General features: G+C 41.2%; 1 long non-coding RNA gene and 1 gene segment (V, D, J or C); one reads left to right on the top strand and one right to left on the bottom strand.

Annotated features, from left to right (window-relative positions):
• Positions 1–4,102: 4,102 nt before the first annotated feature.
• LOC141245835 (immunoglobulin heavy constant mu-like) lies at positions 4,103–21,677 on the top strand. The segment is given in 5 exon segments: positions 4,103–4,322; positions 13,137–13,442; positions 19,193–19,522; positions 19,687–20,007; positions 21,158–21,677. Coding segments are annotated over 4 exon segments (1,176 nt in total).
• LOC141246084 (uncharacterized) overlaps positions 21,053–21,764 on the bottom strand; it is a 55,023-nt gene continuing 54,311 nt past the window's right edge. Inside the window, exon 3 of the long non-coding RNA XR_012309759.1 lies at positions 21,053–21,581. This is a non-coding gene — a long non-coding RNA (uncharacterized lncRNA). The remainder of the gene's footprint in view (positions 21,582–21,764) is intronic.

Here is a 21,764-nt window from a genome sequence, read left to right as displayed (position 1 = left end):
TCCAGTCTCATAGTTTTGGTGCCAAAACCAGATGGGGAATGGTAGTTCTGTAATAACTACAGGAAGCTCAACAAGGTCTTGAAGTTCAATACCTACCCAATGCCCAGAGTAGATGAATTGATTGAAAAGCTAGGGTCGGCCAGGTACATTACCACCCTTGACCTCACAAAAGGGTATAGGCAAATTCCCATGTCCCAAGATACCAAGGAGAAGACTGCCTTCTCAATGCCAGACGGTTGTTTCCAGTACACAAGGATGCCGTTTGGGTTACAAGGAGCTCCAGCTACCTTCCAGTGAGCCATGGACCGGATCCTAGCTACCCACAAGATGTACTCATCGGCCTACCTGGATGACCTTGTGATATACAGCCAGGATTGGGGAAGCCATCTGAGCAAAGTCCAGGCAATACTTGATGCTCTATGGAAGGCGGGGTTTTTCATAAACCCAAGTAAATGTGCCATGGGCATGGAGGAAGCCAAATACTTGGGCTATGTCATAGGCAGAGGCGAAATAAAGCCTCCAAATAAATAAAGTTGATGCGATCCAGAATTGGCCACAACCTCTCTCAAAGAAGCAGGGAAAGGCGTTCCTGGGTATCGTGGGCTACTACCGCTGATTCATCCCTAACTTCGCCATGATAGCTGTCCCTCTGACAGACCTCCTTAAAGGGACAAAGTCGGCTATAGCTAAGTGGTTTCCAGAAGCTGAGACGGCCTTCCAGGAACTGAAGCTAGCCCTGTGTAAACAGCCAGTGCTGTTGCCACCGGATTTCTCTAAGGAGTATGTGGTCCAGACGGACGAATCAGATGTCGGGCTGGGCGCTGTTTTATCACAAGAGGTGAACGGGGAAAAGCACCCCATAATGTATCTAAGTCGGAAGCTGTCATCCTGCAATAATTACTCCATAGTGGAGAAGGAATCTTTGGCCATCAAGTGGGCACTGGACACTCTAAGGTACTACCTCTTAGGCAGGAAATTCAGGCTAGTGTCAGACCATGCCCCGCTGAGGTGGATGGGGGTTAAGAAGGGGAACAATGCCTGAGTGACCAGGTGGTTCCTAGCACTTCAGGATTTTAGCTTCCATGTAGAGCATAGGCCCGGAAAACTGCATGGCAATGTTGAAGCTCTGTCAAGGGTCCACTGTCTAATGCAGGGGTCCTCAAACTTTTTAAACAGGGGGCCAGTTCACTGTCCCTCAGACCATTGGAGGGCTGGAATATAGTTTTTTTAAAAAAACTATGAACAAATTCCTATGCACACTGCACATATCTTATTTTGTAGTAAAAAAAACAATACAGGAACAAATACAATATTTAAAATGAAGAACAAGTAAAGTTAAATCAACCGGTATTTCAATAGGTAGGTAACTGTACCCAATAGGCAGGTAAATGTCCCCAATAGGCAGCATAGGTCCTCAATAGGCAGGTAAATATCCCCAATAGGCAGGTAAATATCCCCAATAGGCAGCATAGGTCCCCAATAGGCAGCATAGGTCCCCAATAGGCAGGTAAATGTCCCCAATAGGCAGCATAGGTCCTCAATGGGCAGGTAAATGTTCCCAATAGGCAGGCTGTTTCCCCCTTATAATGCCATATGCAGGCTGTTCCACCCCTTATAATGCCCCATGCAGGCTATTCCCCCCTTATAATGCCCCATGCTGGATGCTACCCCCCCATATAATGCCCCATGCAGCATGTCACCCCCCCCATATTATGCCCCATGCAGCATGTCACCCCCCCATATTATGCCCCATGCAGCTTGTCTCCCCCCCATATAATGCCCCATGCATGTCACCCCCCCCATATAATGCCCCATGCAGCATGTCACCCCCCCATATAATGCCCCATGCAGCATGTCACCCCCCCATATAATGCCCCATGCAGGATGTCACCCCCCATATCATGCCCCATGCAAGATGTCACCCCCCCATATAATGACCTATGCCTCCATACATTAAAAAAAAAAAAAAATCCAATACTCACCTCCCTCCTCCTCACCTGCTGCCGCTGCTCTATTCTGGTCTGGACTCCAGCGTCGCGGCGGCGTCGTCGTCCCGCTCTGCGCTGCCTGCGACGGCACTTGGTAGGGCGCGGTGTAAAGACGTCACCGCACCCTCTGACCTGAGACGTCACAGGAAGCGCAGAGCAGGAAGACAGCGGATCTGCGGAGGCACGGGGAGAGGTAAGTATCCGCCTGCCGGGGCCCTGAGCAAGCTGGGGAGAAGGGTGGGCGCTGACACCGCTCTCCTCTCCTCCGCCCATAGCCCGGCGGGCGGGATAAAAGTCCTCCGCGGGCCGTAGTTTGAGGACCCCTGGTCTAATGGCATAAAGTGCCAAGCCCCCTGACTTTGGGCAGAAGGGAGGTATGCAAGTTTGCAGCTGGACAGGTCGTGGACGGGAGGTATGTGTCCCCGAGGTGCCAAGCTTCTGTGATGTAGGACCCGGAGAAGCACGCTCCAGCACACATAGTCCGGGTTTAACGAGCAGCTGAAAGAGCTGGGTGGGATTGGCTGCTCACTTACCTCCAGTCCAGGTCTTGGAATGTGATTTAAGGCAGCTGGTGCTGTCTCACTGTGTTTGTGCCTTTTCAAGGTGAGGAGGCCTTGCATGTGCAGCTCAGACCTACTGGAGTCTGAGAGAAAAGGACTGACATTTAAACGGCTGAGCCCGTGTGTTATATGGACTGGTTATTTTTCCATTTTTTGTGCTATTATACCTTTTTGTACCCAGAAAAGGCTATGTGACTTTTGTTAACCCTGATGGTTTATGAATTTTTAATAAACCGTCTGTTTGTTTTGAACCAACGAACTGAATCCTGTGTATGAACCAGCCTCTACCACAGAGCCGATCCCTCACAGACTAAAACTTAGCTTTTAATAGATATACAATAAAAGAACTAGAAAAATGTATAAAACCAGTCCAGCCGGACCTAAAGTGCAAATAGACAGTGCTAAACGACACACACACGTTTATGGTACCTATACATAAAAACATTCTCACGTCTTTTGAACTGACCAATATCAAGGGTAAATTCTCCCTGGCAGTACAATATGCTGACGCGCCAAAATCAAATGTTTTAATGCAGGTTAATCAAACAACAAAAAAAACAAAAAGAAAAACAATCCCTGTCAAAGGGTGCGAGCATAAAGTCCAATATTCATATACAAAATAATGATAAGAGATTGGAACACTCTCACCCAGTGTATGGCTCAAGAATCAGATATCCAGGTCTGATGTAGCCCTTTGACACAGTCCAAGAAGCACCATGTTATGTCCAGGGAATCAGTTTGTGCAAGGTGCGCTGCTCCCAATGCGTTTCCTCTCTAAAAGAGTATTCTTCAGGGGGTCTTAATTCTCTGGTGGGAAATCAACCCACCATCTCTGCACAGAGTAACCGCTGGTCACCCTCTTATGACCTCCATGCAGTGCTGGTAAGTATCATGCTGTCCTACCCTTAAAACACCGCGCGTTGTACTAGCCGCAACGTCACTTCCGGAAATGACGATCCACTTTTGGTGTGTGGAGCGCATAACCCAGCGGAGACCAGGGCCGCCATCAGGGCATTACTGCCCTTAATACTGTATGGGGCCCGGTGACCAAAAGCAAAAAGAAAAAAATAAGCAAAACCCACAGCCCGGGTCCCCCCGTTTCTTTGCTTCTGCTTACCGGGCCTCTTAGGGACAACAGTTCGGCACATGATGCACCCGGCTGGTGGAAATGTGTGCTGTACCTTTAATCTGCGGCCGGGTGCATCCAGGTTCTGTGACAGACTGAGCGGCTGTGCGTGTGTAATAGTGAGGAAGGGTGTAACCTTCCCCTGGGACTGAAGTAGTTAGAATTACATATCCCCATAGTTAGGCGCTCTCTGAACTGCTATTAGGTCAAGTTATGGGGTGTTAATTTCAGTGGCACAGTCAGTGGAGTAAGGGGGAAATGTAGGGCATGTCTAGAGGTTAGATATAATTCCTTGTCGGGCTGCAGTACTTTTTATTAGCCACAAGATGCCACTGCTGGGCACAGTTGTCAGTGAGAGGCAAGGCAGTTGCTAAGCGGATGGCTTAGTGGGTGGAGCCTCTGGGTGTGCTAAAAATAGCTGCAGCCGTTATTTTTGAGTTCAGTTGAAGCCCTGTCAGGGACGTGACAGGAACTCTTACGTGCGGATGAGAGGGATACTGCTGAGGGAAGGCTGATGAGAGGGATGCTTATAAGAGGAAGGCTGGTAGGGGATGCTGCTGAGGGGAGGCTGCTGAGGGGAAGCTGGTGAGTGGCTGCGGAGCGGGGGCGCCTATTTTGTTTCAAGAGGGTGCCAACCTCCGCATACAGGTAGGGACGAGTAGTTGCTAAATGGGGTGGCCCCCCTTTACTCTTGACGACTTGATAATTTTTTTTATATTATCACTTTGAGTTATCATGTTTTGAGATGTATTTGTATTTATATTCTAGAATTTATAGGTTTTTAATGAATACCAATAAAGATATTTTTAGTAGTGTATAGTCGGTGACTATATATGCAATAATATACCCTGTTTACATTTATTAATTCGGTGATCGCTGGCTGAGGTGGTGGCGGGCGGGCAGGTGGCAGCGGTGGGCAAGCTGAGGCGACCATTAGATTCTTCTTGACTGGGCGGTGGCAGTGCCACTGGCTGTGTGAGTAGATAACTTAAGTCCATGCATTAATTTGTCCATCATTTCAGTACGTGATTGCAATCATTCCCTCCCCTCCCCCCTTCCAACCCACAACCAAAATTTATAAGCTACTGGATGATCCTGAGCGATGCTGCAAAACCAAATGCCCAATTACAACATCAAGTGGCCGCGCTCAGGATTCTCCCGGAGCTTATACATTTTGGTTGGGGAGGGGAGGGAATGATTGATGGAATCTACAATCAGAAATACAGTTTATAAAAAATATTGTTACAATCTGGTTACAGTTAGTTAAAAAAAATGTATGTGACACATTTCCTTAAAGAAAACTAAATAAAATATACCTAAAAAGAGCATTGGATATTTTTAAGAAATGTTTATTAGGTTAGAGTAGAGTAGGGCCCGGCCAGAAGAGTCTAACTTGTTGTGGTGGCGGTTTAAGAAAGCTTTTGTTTTGGCCAAAAGATGATGGCTATGTGTGTGATCTGGTGTTCGATGGGAACTATTAATGTGTGATTGGTGAGGACCTGGTGCAGAAGTGGAGTTTTTCCAAGAGTGGGCGGTGGGAAGGTTAAAGGGGTGGAGGCGGAGCTGGGGTGGGGACTGGGCAGAGTCTCAAGGGGGCTCAGAAATTTTGACAGTGTGGGGCCCTGAAATTCCTAGTGGCAGCCCTGGCGGTGACACACAAACGTCACATCCGGGCAGCATCCACACACCCACAGCATCCTGTGGGAATGACACAGATGGGGCTATTTTACCCATGCTACCGCCCTACAGCACTCAAACATTTGAATTTATTTGCACTTAAACTAAAGTGGCGCAAGCACTATATTAGGGTGAACAAGCAGGCCTGCTCAGATCTTGGGGTGTCAGATGAACTACTGGAAGACATCAGAGTTCTGTTAAATCTTAGCGATCCCGTCCCTAGTTTGGAAGGTTTTGGTCCATTCACAGACCTCAAAAGAAAGAGTATTAAAATGCCACCACACCAGAATGACCTCAGTCCAATAGATGTGATCCTAAAACTGGTGTCAGGAGATCTTAGAAATCGTGAAACTAAGACACAGGGAGAAAGATTCAACATGACAAAACCAGAGATGGAGGCACTTTGTAATCTGTAGAGAGAGACCACATGATCACCATAAAACCCTCTGATAAAGGGGGGAATGTGGTGATTATGGATAGGCAGACTACTACAAGATATTCAATGGACTGTTCCAAGACAGGGAATGTTATAAGAGAGTGGATACCAACCCAGAAAAGAACTTCCTGCTTGAGTTGGAGAGACTGGCAAAGGGTGGTTTTGACAATTGAATTCTGAGCAAATAGGAACATGATTTCATATGCCCTAAATTTCCCATCATGGCTACTTTCTACTGCCTGCCAAAGATCCATAAAGGCGTTCACCCCACTGAAGCAGCGCACCTCGCACAAAACAATTCCCTGGACTTTAGGTCTGGCTGGACTGGTTTTATACAAGTTTTAGTCCTTACCACATACAACTATAGGATATATTTACATTCAGTGGTTTCACTATTAGACCCATTTCTATTACTAATACATACCAAAATATATATAAATGATCTTGATTTATGATTTGTTTGGAGAACATTAAATCTACTGTATTTATTTTATTTTATCACGATTAGCTTGCATTCATATGATTGCAATTTCCAGTGATGAAGTTTCATTATGATGCTTTTCTGTTTATTGTATAGAGATATCCTTGACAAAGGCAAAAATAGCCGAAATGTTGGTTACTACTCCACAGGCCACCTGAATAAATAAACTTAATCGCAAAAGAATATTGCTTCTCTTGTGCAAATATTGTGCCGAAGGTTATAGTTTTGTATATTAGAAAACTGATTATTAGGAAGAGATTGGACATATGAAAGGGGGTTAAATTAGTAGTGGAAAACCTCTTTATTGTTTATAGACACTATGGGGCCAGTTCATCAAAGCTTTTACTCCAGAAAAGTGGTGTAAAAGCTTTGAAAAGTCTCTAAGTATTTGCACAACATGGGATTGCGCAAAAATATTCTGAGCGTTTTCGCTCCAGTTGGAATCAGCACCGTAAATGGACTGAGTTGGGTAGGAATCGTGTGGAACCTGGGGTGGCCACACCCACCCATCCAATTAATTAAAAGTGACCGCACTTGGTATGCCAGAAATGTTATTCCTATCCCTGACCAGAGTAGCATTTTTGGTGCAGCACACGGAGGCACCCTCCACTTATGAGATGTGCCAAATTCATTTATTGGCAAGTGCCTCTTAATGAATTTGGCGCCTTGTACTCTGTCAAGACTGGTGTAGTACGTGTATCTGCTATAGCAGTCTTGATGAATCGGTGCCATTGCTTGTAAAGCACTTGACCTGTCATTATTCTTTTCTATTAATATTTCATTCAGTATAGAAAGGAAAAATAAGAAAGCTTGTTTGTGTCCTGATCTTATATTTCAAAGCCTTGTGAGAAAGGTTAGAGAGGGGACAGGGCCAGATTGACATGCAATTTTCACAGATTGCAAAAAAACATTATCCTTAAAAAGTTCTTATAAAAGCAAGAAGCTAGATTTGTCATAGTGCACAACTTTTTTGATAAATGGAGACCAGGAACTCTCTTGACCGTCACATCTGGTAAATATTCAAATTTTTCTCTTTTTTAATATCTGACAAAATGTATGTGATATTGTTAATGTCAAAAATAGTTAGTCTTACCTATCTAATAAGTAGCATTATGGCATGTAAAAGAGGAGTTAATTAAACAGGAAGATTAAATTGCCATTTGGAGAAAATATCACATTTTACTATGTGGGTGTCACGGGTGTACTGCGACAGAGAGAAGCCAGAAGACCGCGCAGTCTGATTTCTCCTACTCCTGCACTGATTAGAAGCTCTTCACCTTCATATTAAACGGTGCCGGTTTCTTCTAGCGATGTAGGGGTTAATCTGTTCAGTTGTGAGCTCCTGGAAGCTTTCCTTGGTGATGCTCTCTACTGTTTAGTGTTAACCACTCCCCTCTCCTATATATATTGGACACTGGCAGGCATTGCCAGTTAGATTCATGCTCCATGGTTCAAGAGTTGGTGGAGTTTTGTTATTTGAGGAGGCGTTTGGTGGATTTAGCTAAAGAATGTTGCTAGGTTTTGGTTGTGTGTAAATCCTCTCCCTCTCCTACTTTGGTTTTCCCCTTCCTTCACTCCCGGTGTTTCCCTCTGTTGTTTGTGAGAGCATATTTCTATGATTGGTATTTTCCTTTATCCCTGTACGTATTACCTTGTTAGGCTGTTTGGTGTATTACCATACACTACTACTCCCCTCTTCCTGGGTTGGAGAAGGGAACAAACTAAGGGTGGATTCAGGAGCTCAGCAAGGCATGTGGCCTTGGCGGCTTCACCATTAGAAGTAGTCCGGGGAACAATGATAGCTAGGGCGCCCCTAGTGTTAGGGACTGTGAAAGGGGTCCCTGGCCCCAGGATACCCAACACAGAGGCATGACAATGGGTTATCTTAACTTTAACATATGGGGATTAAGTTAAAGTAACTTTAGGCACCACAATTTTTATTAATATTTATGTTTCCTTCTTCTGGTATTGTATGTTTTTTTATTGTGTTTAACAGTTAAAGCAAATGAGGCATTTATACAAGTTAACAGTGACTGGAAATTTGTTGTAGAATTGTATGTTATGAGGTATGTATATTATTATTTATGGACATCATTATACTTTGCAATATAAAAGTATAAAAATTCCACATCATGATTTGGTATATGCAGTGATATGGTAAAAGTCACTGAGTAGTCACTAAAGGGTAAGTCAAGCAGTATTTGCCATCTAGTGAGAACGGTTTGTCTCAATGTAACTACTTCGATAAGTGGGGTCCCGGGATCCTGGTCACCATAACATCAGGTATGAACACCCTTTTCCTCTTATCTTTTTTTGTTGTAAGAAAAAATAAATTAGGTTTAAATTATTTATTTATTTATTATGTCTAGGTTCACTTATTTATCTATTTCTTTTTAGCCAATTACAGTTTGAAATTAGATTTTTTCTTAGATATATTTTTATGACATCATATTAGACTGTTTTGAGTATCTGGGAGAAATAATATAAAGATGGCATAATTAATAGTAACACTGAGCTGGGCTTTGGATATCTGGGGACGAGGACAAATGGTCACAATCACATCAGGTAAAAATTTTAATTTCTTATCTCACAAAATACTTTTTTTTTTAAATGTAATACTAAAATTCATAATGAGAAATATTGATAGTTTTGGTAGAATTCTGTGTTGAATTTCTTACTGTGATTTTAGAGTTTGAATCATTTTAATTTTAAATCATGTAATTCGTCTTTTAAGCGACTTACTAAATTATATTTTAATTGTTATATTATAAATAAAATTATATTTTAATATGTTGTATTGAAACTATTCTGAAAAAGTACTGACTAGAACTAAAACTAAAGACTTTCAATATCTGTGGAGGAAAAACTTATAGGAAATTAAATTAAATTAAGTAATGTAAACATGTGCATAGTAGATAGAATTGTGTATAAAATGAGTTTAGAGTTTTATTGTGCTACTATACTATGGCTACAATGGACAAGGCATCATGGTCACGGTGAACATCAGGTAAGAGAACTGTTTTTTTATGGAATATTTTTAAGAATTCTATTTTTTCTATAATCACATAAATAAGTCTATGTTGTAATTATTTATACTGTAAAATATTAACTTTTCACTTAAAACTATGTTTTATTTTGCATGGCATGCCTATATTGATCATGGTTTTACCATTTAGTCACTGAAAATGTATGATATATAATTTAAGACAAATATATAAACTGGGGATAAACTTATGATTTAGTTTAATTTGTAATAATAAATGTAAAAAAATAAACATTTAATATATGTTTTTTCCAGGAATTTAAATAAAACAAAATTATTTTTTTTTATGAGTTATGTAGTTTAGTTCTCATGGCCTTATATGATTATTTCAGATCAATAGAATTATCCTATTTAATATGTTTTAGATAATTTATATACTATTACAACTCAAATAATTATAATAAAACTTGTAACGTAAGAGCATATAGACTAATTTACTGATCTGAAATAATATGCTAATTTAATAATACATAATCTAGTATTGAAAAATATATTTCTTCCAAACTTGAATTTTTAATATTGAGATAAAATTATTATCTTTAATTTCTGTTCCATAAAATGAGGAAGGGAACTAGCAGGTGATCTGGGTGGTATCCGAAGCCTCCAGATGTGGTTTCATCTAGTTTCAGTATTTAAAATTGGGTATGAGATCGAGAAAAACAATGCCACCATAGATTTTATTTTCAGCTGACTAATTTTCCTAAATGCCTACTTGTCAATCTTTTTTTAAAAAGTAATAGAACATTAAAACAGTCATAGCAATTTTCTGATTTAATATTCAATAGCTTAATTACAAAAAAAACATTGTTTATAAATTAGGATGTATTAAATTAACCTTAAATATGTGTTTTATATAAATACATATGTATTATTTTATCATTTAAATATTCCTGTACTTTATGAAATGCTATTTATTTTAATATATATACACTGTATATACATAGGTAAACCAGCCACAATCTAGCTCAACAAAAGACAGCATATCTTAGACGAATTCATTGTAGGCACAGAATAGCCAAAATAGCAGAAATGATCGGTTATGCAGTACATCTTACAAGAAAGCAAAACAGGTAAAGTACAGAATAGCAGAAATCATAGTGTTTACAGGACAGTATACAAGAAAACAGAGCAGATACAGTATAGCAGAAAGCATAGCGTGAATGGTGCAGCATAGAAAGCATAACAGGTACAATATAGCAGAAAGCATAGCGTGAATGGTGCAGCACAGAAGAAAGCATAACAGGTACAATATAGCAGAAAGCATAGCGTGTATGGTGCAGCATAGAAGAAAGCATAACAGGTGCAATATAGCAGAAAGCATAGCGTGTATGGTGCAGCACAGAAGAAAGCATAACAGGTGCAATATAGCAGAAAGCATAGCGTGTATGGTGCAGCACAGAAGAAAGCGTAACAGGTACAATATAGCAGAAAGCATAGCGTGTATGGTGCAGCACAGAAGAAAGCGTAACAGGTACAATATAGCAGAAAGCATAGCGTGTATGGTGCAGCACAGAAGAAAGCGTAACAGGTACAATATAGCAGAAAGCATAGCGTGTATGGTGCAGCACAGAAGAAAGCGTAACAGGTACAATATAGCAGAAAGCATAGCGTGTATGGTGCAGCACAGAAGAAAGCGTAACAGGTACAATATAGCAGAAAGCATAGCGTGTATGGTGCAGCACAGAAGAAAGCATAACAGGTACAATATAGCAGAAAGCATAGCGTGTATGGTGCAGCACAGAAGAAAGCATAACAGGTACAATATAGCAGAAAGCATAGCGTGTATGGTGCAGCATAGAAGAAAGCATAACAGGTACAATATAGCAGAAAGCATAGCGTGCATGGTGCAGCATAGAAGAAAGCATAACAGGTACAATATAGCAGAAAGCATAGCGTGTATGGTGCAGCATAGAAGAAAGCATAACAGGTACAATATAGCAGAAAGCATAGCGTGTATGGTGCAGCATAGAAGAAAGCATAACAGGTACAATATAGCAGAAAGCATAGCGTGTATGGTGCAGCATAGAAGAAAGCATAACAGGTACAATATAGCAGAAAGCATAGCGTGTATGGTGCAGCATAGAAGAAAGCATAACAGGTACAATATAGCAGAAAGCATAGCGTGTATGGTGCAGCATAGAAGAAAGCATAACAGGTACAATATAGCAGAAAGCATAGCTTGTATGGTGCAGCACAGAAGAAAGTATAACAGGTACAATATAGGAGAAATCATAGCGTGTATTGTGCAGCACAGAAGAAAGCATAACAGGTACAATATAGCAGAAAGCATAGCGTGTATGGTGCAGCACAGAAGAAAGCATAACAGGTACAATATAGCAGAAAGTATAGCGTGTATTGTGCAGCATAGAAGAAAGCATAACAGGTACAATATAGCAGAAAGCATAGCGTGTAAAGCATAGCTTAGAATAAAGAATAGCAGGTACACAGCATGGCAGAGGAATGGAGCTGTTCCAATATAGCTCTGCAGAACAGATAGCTGGCTCAATATAGCTCAGGGTAAAGTATAGCAGAAATCACATGGGGTTCGGTGCCCAGAAAAAATTAGTATGGTTGAGCAGATAGAATACAGGATGAACGGAATGAATGCAATCTCTAGGGATAGCAGGGATTATAGTATAGCTAAACAGGAGCAGTGCAGTGATCCATAAAGTAATGCAGACTGATGGACTAAATATACTATGGGTGTCTCTCATTGGATCGTGAACACTACACAGCTGGTTAGGAATTAGTAGTAATACATTACAGCAGGTTACAAACTCTAGGTATTAATGAAATACTCTACAAAAATGACATTCAGCATCCGGCAGTGCTAGAATCTTAGCCTATGTAATTGAGCGGAATGCATATTTATGACTATATACAGTAGCAGACACTTATCAAGGCAGTTATTGTAGGATGTAGGTTGTAGTGTCATCTTATGTACTGTATGTGCACATACATGTATTACACATTGTAATAAGAGGTAAAGCTCAGAAGAATATGGACACATAAATAGCTAACCTGTAGTTCAATATTCTGTATAAAACAGATGGCAAACTGTGTAAGATTAGAAAGAATGTATATTAGTGATATTTTATGAGTTGTTACAATGTACAAGATTGTAGACCATAGAAATCTAAGGTCCAATTATCGGCTTTCTGGAGATTTTTAGTAGTGAACTACAATAGAGATATTGCCCCTCTGTGGAGAACTGAGGTTCCTGACCTCTGATCCATGGGTTGAGGCATCGAGGTGGAAAATGACTAGTGAGGTGATAGCATTTGTTTGCAGATTTATTAGGTATGAACACAGGAATGCAATTGGACACTATCAAGCCTTGTAGGCCGAATAGTTAATTGAATTAAAATTCTGTAATAATGTAATCACTAGATAAAAGAAATAGCCTGCTAATAATACAGGCACAACTTTGCATGGCTCACCACGACTTAGCGTAATGTAAAAAATAACTTTTGCGAAAACATGACATTAACTTGTGTTGTCGGTACAGTGATATAATGATTGGTACAACCTATTCTGAGAAGTTATAAAATCATCCACATTTCAGCATTGTAATTAACATAGTTCTATAGAATAGAGTGTTTTTCCTATGTGACATTTACAGTATCTATAGGTTGTGTTCTTACTACTCGTCCTAACCTATCCATGGCGTTGTAGTTCCATCCTTATCACTAACTTGTGGTTATAACTCCTTATTTACAACTAACATGAACTGAAGTTAATTTCTAACATTCTCCTTTTAGCTTTTGGCAAACTTCACCTCCTAACCAAGAATTCATTCCTTCCACCTTTTGCTTGTGTTCTCAGCCATAGAGCAGCCACCATCTCTCTTTCCACTCATTTCTTGCGTCACGTCTCAGGAATCTACCGTCACCATTGGTTGTTTGGCCAGAGATTTCCTTCCAGATACACTTAACTTCAGCTGGTTCGATAAGTCCAATAACAGCTTTACCAATGGCTTGAAGACGTACAAATCAATGCTGCAAACCAGTGGTACCTATGCAGCCAGCTCACAAATCCAATTGACGGGTGAAAGCTGGAATAACCGTGATTCATATTACTGCATGGCAAAGCATTCATTAAACTCCAAAGTTTTGAAAATTGGGAATAAAGGTAAGAGTGTTAAATGGTCGTCAGATTTAGTTACTATTGATGAGTATTAAGTAAGTATTTCTGTTAAAGGGAGTATGAACATTGGGTTGGTTTTCCGAGGAGGCCATTTTGAGTCACCCTTGATAGAAATTTCTGTCACTATGTGCAATGCCTTGGAATACACAAAATGGCATCTTTAATGACTATAAAAAGTCTTTTGAGTGTAATGCCAGTTAGCAATAGTGGGATGTAGTAGTTGAGAGCAGTAGAAATAGAGGTTTAGTATTCCAACCCCAGCTAAGCTACTGCTACATTGTGTTACTCACCTTAGTAGCTTTGCTTCTATGGCATCCAATCTAGTTTGCAGACGTATAATGCATCGTATATCATACATATAAACTGTTACGCCCAAAGGTGGCACACGTGGATTTGTGGACCTATTGTGCCACAGGGCCTAGGAAGGGAAGTAGCTAAGCGGCTTCAAGGTATTCACTGGAGCTCCTCATGGTGGAGACAGACTTGGCTACAAGTAGCCGCCAGGTACCACTCCTAGGCATAACCCGGTACTGCATCTGTTGACCCATGGGGGTCAGGTTCGCTGACACGGACTAGGGCTATGTTCAGACACACCAGTCTAGGATACTGGAACAGGGACTGTCCACACTTGGAACGGGGGACAATGTTTAGGCACTGTCCGCACTGGGAGCAGGGGACTTCGGGAACAGGAATGGCGCACTGGGACCAGGGGACTTCAGATTCCGGACTGGCCACTCCAGGACCAGGTGACAACATTCCTGCATTGGCCGCACTGGGACCAGTGGACTTCAGGAACAGGACTGGCCACACCGGGACCTGGGGACTTCGGAAACGGGACTGGCCACAGCAGGACCAGGGGACAATGTTCAGGCCCGGGCCACACTGGGACCAGGGATTCAGGTTCAGGACACTGACCGCACTGTGACCAGGGATTCTGGCTCAGGACACTAGCCGCACCAGGACTAGGGATTCGGGTTCAGGACACTGGCCACACCGGGACCAGGGGACCTCACAACTGCGCTGGTAGAACACCAACTACCTAATGACTCAACTCGTTGCTTGGCGACTCCCTAAGGGAGAGGGAGTCTTTTATACTAGATGCCTCTCCACTATTGGCTGGGAGCCAATTTGCAGGTGTACACATTATGCTAAATGCCTCTCAGCAACAGGCTGAGTGCATTTAACAAAATGCTCATGGTGTCACTTTAAGTGGAGAGCGCGCACTAGGCGCGCTGCAGGGAGCTGCGGAGCGCACACCAACAGGAAGCACGCCGGGGACCACGCTAACTTACGTGGTGGTGAGTAAGCCGGTGTCCCTGCATGCATGGAGAAGGGGACACCATGCAGGGGCACCAGCCATTGCGCCACATAAACTTAATATCTTACTTTGACCTTGAACTTCTACAGCTGATGATAATAACATAGTAACATAGTTTGTAAAGCCGAATAAAGACTTGCGTCCATCAAGTTCGACCTGTTAGTTCTGTAATTGCTAAAGTTGATCCAGAGGAGGGCAAAAACCCCAAATGATGTGGCCAATCTTCACCTGAGGAAAAATTCCCTCCCGACTCTGAAACCAGCAGTCAGAATAAATCCCTGTATCAACCTACTATTTTATTTTATTTTTAAGTATATGCTGAAATCTGCCTGGTATCTAGAAATGCATCCAGTCCCTGCTTGAACTGGTGTAGTGAATCTGACATTACCGTCTCCTCACTCAGTGAATTCCATATTCTCACTGCTCTTACCGTAAAGAACCCCTTCCTATGCTGGTGCTGAAACCTTTTCTCTTCCAGTCTTAGTGAGTGCCCTCTTGTTACCGTAATATCCCTCCTTTTGAACAAATCTCGGGCAAGATCTCTATACTGTCCCCTAACATATTTGTACACATTTATTATGTCCCCCCTCAACCTTCTCTTTTCCAGGCTGAATAGTCCTAGTTTTGCCAACCTCTCTGAGTATTGCAGTCCCTCCATTCCCTTTATTAATTTTGTTGCCCTCCTTTGTACCTTTTCAAGCTCATTTATATCCTTTCTATATATTGGGGCCCATAACTGAGCACAGTATTCCAAGTGTGGTCTGACCAGTGCTTTGTACAGTGGAAGAACAACGTTCTCATCCTTTGCAGCTATACCTCTTCTGATACATCCCATTACCCCGTTTGCCCTTACAGCAGCGGCCTGACTTTGGGCACTCCAATTTAGTTTGCTATCAATCAAGATGCCCAAGTCCTTCTCCATCTCTGAATTCCCCAATGATTTCCCATTCAGTGAGTACTGGTGACTTCCATTTTTCCTTCCCATATGTATGACCTTACATTTCTCCTCGTTAAACCTCATTTGCCATTTAATGCTCCACCTACCCAGCTTATCCAAATCCCTCTGTAGGTCTGCACTGTCCTCTTTTGTATTAATTGTTTTACATAACTTTGTGTCATCTGCAAATATTGATATTTTACTATTTATCCCGTTGACTATGTAGTTAATAAAGATATTAAACAACATTGGGCCTAGTACAGACCCCTGTGGTACCCCACTAGTGACGCTTACCCAATCTGAGTATATTCCATTTATAACCACCCTCTGCCTTCTCTCCTTTAGCCAGTTAGCTACCCACTTGCAGACATTTTCCCCCAGCCCCATCATTCTCATTTTGTATACCAACCTATTATGTGGCACGCTATCGAACGCTTTTGAGAAGTCGAGATACACGACATCCACTGGTTCCCCCTGATCTAATCGAGAGCTAACCTCCTCGTAGAAGTCAATCAGGTTTGTTTGGCAGGAGCGATTCCTCATGAATCCATGTTGGTTCGGGATTAAAAGATTATTAGCATCAAGATGCTCCGTAATTGCCTCTTTAATGAAGCTTTCAAAAATTTTGCCCACAACGGACGTCAGACTCACCGGCTGATAGTTTCCGGCGTCACTTTTCGCTCCCTTTTTGAATATTGGCACTACATTCGCCTGTCGCCAATCAAGTGGCACAGACCCAGTCTCAACAGAGTCCTTAAATATAAGATATAACGGTCTGTCTATCACATTACTTAGTTCCCTTAGTACCCGTGGGTGTATGCCATCAGGTCCTGGTGATTTGTTTATTTTAATGTTACTGAGGCGTTTCTGTACCCCAGCTTGGGTTAGATTTGTCATACTTAGTGGAGGATTAAGTTTGTCACTTCTCATTTCTCCTGTTAGTTCGATTTCCTTTGTGAAAGTTGTCGAAAAAAAATTATTTAATAGATTAGCTTTATCCTCATCTTTCTCTATGATTTTGCCTTCCTCACTTTTTATCGGTCCAATATTATCCGATTTAATCCTTTTACTATTTATATACGTAAAGAACAGTTTGGGATTTGATCTACTTTCCCTAGCAATACGTCTCTCTGTTTCCTCCTTCGCTATTTTAATTTGTTTTTTACAGGTTCTCGTTTTATCCTTGTAACACATTAGTGCCTCCTTACTGTTTTCCTGTTTTAATCTCTTGAATGCCTCTTTTTTGCTATTTAACGCCCCTTTTACGTTCTTGTTCAACCATATTGGTTTCCTCTTATTTCTGGCCCTTTTATTCCCATACGGTATATACCTCTCGCACTGAGTATTCAGAATTCTTTTGAAGGTTTCCCATTTACTATTCGTATTCCTTTGATTAAGAACTTTGTCCCAGTCAATAAGTTGAAGGCTTTCTTTCAGCTGATCAAACTTCGCCCTCCTAAAGTTTAATGTTTTTGTTGTTCCCTTATTGATAACCCTACTGAAGGGCATTTTGAAGTCGATAATATTATGGTCGCTATTACCTAGGTGCCCCCCTATCTGTACCTCAGTTATTCTATCAGGCCTATTAGTCAATATTAAGTCCAACACGGCCTTCCCTCTCGTTGGTTCCTGCACTAGTTGGGAGAGATAATTATCCTTAATATTTGTCAAGAACCTTTTACCTTTCTGAGATCTACAGGTTTCTGTTTCCCAGTCAATATCCGGGTAGTTGAAATCCCCCATTACAATCACTTCATTATGTTTTGCTACTTTGTCTATTTTTCCTAAAAGCAGATTCTCATTCTCCTCTGTTATATTTGGTGGCTTATAGCAGACCCCCAGTAATATTTTATTATTATTTTTAGCTCCCTCTATCTCTACCCACATGGACTCGACCCCCTCTTCTCCCTCTCCTATATCTTCCCTTAGTCTGGGTTTAAGACATGACTTTACATATAAGCAGACTCCTCCGCCTTTCTCCTGTTTCCGGTCCCTTCTAAATAAACTATAATCTAATAAATTTACCGCCCAGTCGTAGCTATCGTCTAGCCAAGTCTCTGTTATACCTACGATGTCATACCTCTCCTCCGATATAAGCGCCTGCAGCTCATCCGCCTTATTGGTCAGGCTTCTTGCGTTGGTCAGCATGCAAGATAAAACTTTGGGGTTATTTAGCATCCTATTCTTTAACGATCTAACTGTACTATCCCCACCCCCCTCTCCACCCTCATTATATTCACTTCTCCCCTTCCCCCTTGCTTGCCTCACATCCCACCTATTTCCTTGGTTTCCCTCAAACCAAAAAACTGATGTGCGCCCCTTAATTTGAAGCTCCTACCTGGGCAGATAATTTAGTTTAAAATAAAAGTGTTTCAAAGTAATTTTAGTTGAAAAATTCTTCATTTTCAAGATCCATTAAATGATTAAACTTGAGTATAGAGGTGATTTCACACAAAACGGCCCCGATTCATCAAGACCGATGTTATTCATGCCAGTCTTTGAGGGGGCAAATTGGAGTAAGATTTCTGGCTTAAGGAACGCTAAAGCTTGTTAGTAAGTAGACAAGCTGTAGTGTCATGTCACCATCACACCCGTCTCTCCTTTGTGAAATGAGAAAACTGGCAAAATTTTTGTTTATCTCTATGTTGCACAAAAATTTTGTGACTTTTCAAAGCAATTTACAGCTGAATTCTGGCATAACTGCTTTGATAAATCGGGACAATGTTTTTACAAAAAGGCAGTGTTTCTTTGTGCTGTGCTTCTTTGTTTTTCGGTCCTTGCCATTATCATTTTCAATTGCACATATCTTAGACATGGTATGTTACCATAGGCTTCTCTATAGGAAAAGAAACGCAAGTGCAAGAGAGAAAAATGCAACCCAAAAACTTGTAATAGAAAAACACATGACATTCATGGCTTTTGCTTTGTGTGAAGAAAACATCACATCGATATTATAGCTCTCTTGATGGGCATTATCTCAAAGTTGTTGTGCAATGGTATAATAGTATTGGATTGATCAAAAATAATAAACTGAAGCACACACACCTTCCAGCACCTTTGTGGCCAGGCCACTTCGAAGGTCTTGTCCGGCTCTGGAAGAGGTGTCTGCCCCATTTGGCAGTCCAGCACCGTTGTAGCCTCTAATTGGCTGTGGTGGTCAAATGACTAGAAGAGCCTGTCATCGGTAAAGAATCGCTTCTACTCACCTGAGCTCTGCAGCCAATCCCAGGTTACAGCGGTTCTGGGCCTACCAAATGGGGCAGCCATTGCTTCTGGGGTTGTCGAAGACCTCAGGAGTGGTCTGCATTGAATCTTCTGGAGTGATGGAAGGTGAATATGCCTCTGATTATTATTTTTCATCAATCAATGGTTAAAAAACATTATTTCACTGTTTGCCAAACTCCTTAACATGTTTTAATGGAAAGTGTGATAACGTGAGTGAACTTGCATTGACAAATGTACCAAATCTGTTGATTTCAGCACCAAGTCAAGCCCTAAGACCAGTAGTGACCATAGCTGCTCCTGTAAAAGAAGACCTCTATATAAATGATAATGGCACAATTGTGTGTATCATGAGTAATTACTACCCTAATAATATCAAAGTCAAATGGCTGAAAAACCACATGGAGACCACGCTCAACACCATGACAGATAAAGCCAATACAAATGCTGATGGAAAATTTGTCTTAATCTCATTTATGACAATATCTAAGAAGGACTGGAATGAAGACACCGTTTTCTCATGTGTAGTAGAACATTCTGCATCTGGCTTCTTTGAAATTAGGAATGTGAGCAAGTCCCAAGCTTGTGGTAAGTTAAATGACAATTTATTATTTTCAAAGTGTTTGCAACGACCATTCGTCTGTAAATTGTTATAGTTCACCGCAGTAGATAGTGAAAATCTCAGCACTTTATCATTGGTAAAATAAATTTCTAAACTTCTTTTATTGTAAGAAACGTCCTTTCTCTTGCAGAATCATCATCAGAGCTGGGAGTTATCCAAGTTGATGTTGTTCCTCCATCTTTTGAGAGCATCTTTCTAAATAAGAAGGCACTCACCTGTGTAATCTCCAACATGATGAGTGTGGAAGGATTAGATGTCTCCTGGTATGAATTGGGCTCTGATATCAAGCTTGAAACCATTTTAGATAACCCTGTCTACAAAGATGGCGGATATTCAATAAGAGCCACAGCTACAGTGAGTGCTGATGACTGGCTTACAAAGACATTTGAGTGCACAGTGAAACATCCTGATCTTATTTCTCCAAAGAAAATAACCCTGGCGAAAGATAATGGTAAGCTTTACCATGACACAATGACTGTGTCTTGTATCCTGCAGTCCAAAAGTATTAAAGAAATGTTTAAATTATTCTATTTGTATTATTCTTAAAGGTTTTTCCAGGCTCAGAAAAACATGGCTGCTTTCTACTAAAAAGAGCGCCACAGCAGTCCGCAGGATGTGTGTGGTGTTGCAGCTTAGCCCTTTTAAAGGGGGTTTCTTCTCATAAATGGGTGAAATTGTGAATAGCTTTTAAAAATAAGCAATTTTGCAATTTACTTCTTATTAAAAATAAGAGAGGGATTTTATATTTCATAGCTTATGGCACATTGCCTAGGTTACTGGCCACTTCTGCATTCTATCAGAGGTGGCTGGTTTTCTAGGAGTGTGCACTTGCAGACGTTTAGCTATAAAGCGTGCAAGCGCTGTTCTGAAGCTAGCCAGATTGCTGGATCCGGTGAGCTCCAGTGCCCATAAACTGCTCCAGCGCTACAGAGGCAAAGCTGCTCCTGCTTGCAGCATGGGAGAGCACACAATTTAGGCCGTGCAACTATGCTGCTGGTCTGAACGATCATGTCAATCATTCAGGAAGGCACCATCCCATCTCCCCAAAGGTAAGGAGGAAACCAGGAGGTAACGGAGTGGTGCCCCCCTGAATATCACTCATGACAACAATCCTTTTACTCCAAAAAGACTGATCTGCAATACCAGGCACAACCCATATGCAGTTGTGGCTTTGTTTCCAGCCCATGTTTTTATAATACTGGACAGCCCCTTTAAGTGTTTGTACACATTTTATCGTTACATGTCAAATACACTATATGGTGGCATGTAAAGTCTCTGTGGGTCTATAGGGACTTTATGCTCTGATGCATGGTTTACCCGAGACATCATATTCTACCATAGAAGTAATGCTTTTAGAGAATATCTCCAAAGTATAATAGATTTTTTTTCCCTGTATGCAGCTAATATTTTCATATTTTAGTCATATTTTAATCAGAATTAGTTCATTGCTCAGCCTTATATTTTCATATTTCATAACCTCCGATATATCTTACTTCATAAATAAAAAACAAACTTTGACAAGAACATATTTCTAATATGAAATTATGGTACATTGATAATACAGCCTAAATAATCAATATATTTGTTTATTTTGCTTGTAGGCCAGGAACCTCAGACACCTACAGTTTTACTTTACCCACCACACCAAGATGAGCTAAATAGAAAAGAATCTGTCACATTGACATGTGTGGTTAAGCATTTCTATCCAGCAGACATACTTATCAAGTGGACAAGCAGCGATCAGGTAGAAGATAGATATGTGATGACCACTAAACCTATGCTGGAGCCATATTCTTCTGGCAAGAAATCCTACTTCTTATATAGCACATTGACTATACCAAGCATTGAGACCTGGAACTCTGGAAAATCCTACACCTGTGTGGTCGGCCATGAATCATTACCACTACAGGCCACCCAGAGGAGCATTGACAAAACCACCGGTAAACCAACTTCCGTGAATGTGTCCCTCGTTATGTCTGATTCCTGTTAATATTCCGTCCAAAAAGCTCTGCCTCTTGTTATTCCCTATGTGAGGAAGGAGAAGGAGGGAGAAATGTCATCCTGGTGTTTCTTAGTCTTTTTTTTTGTACATTAACTTGATTGAACTCTGTCTGCATATTGAAAAATAGAAATAAAAAATATATATATAAAATGTTTTGCTGTCTGGAGTGTGTAGAGCTGCATTTCTTGTGTAGTTGCGAGTACCAA

Source organism: Phyllobates terribilis, unplaced genomic scaffold, assembly GCF_046119375.1.
Source record: "Phyllobates terribilis strain yellow unplaced genomic scaffold, ASM4611937v1 Scaffold_1__5_contigs__length_1240528914, whole genome shotgun sequence".
Taxonomy (NCBI): Eukaryota; Metazoa; Chordata; class Amphibia; order Anura; family Dendrobatidae; genus Phyllobates; species Phyllobates terribilis.
The sequence above is the reverse complement of the archived record's forward strand: the minus strand, read 5'-3'. Positions and strand labels throughout refer to the sequence as shown.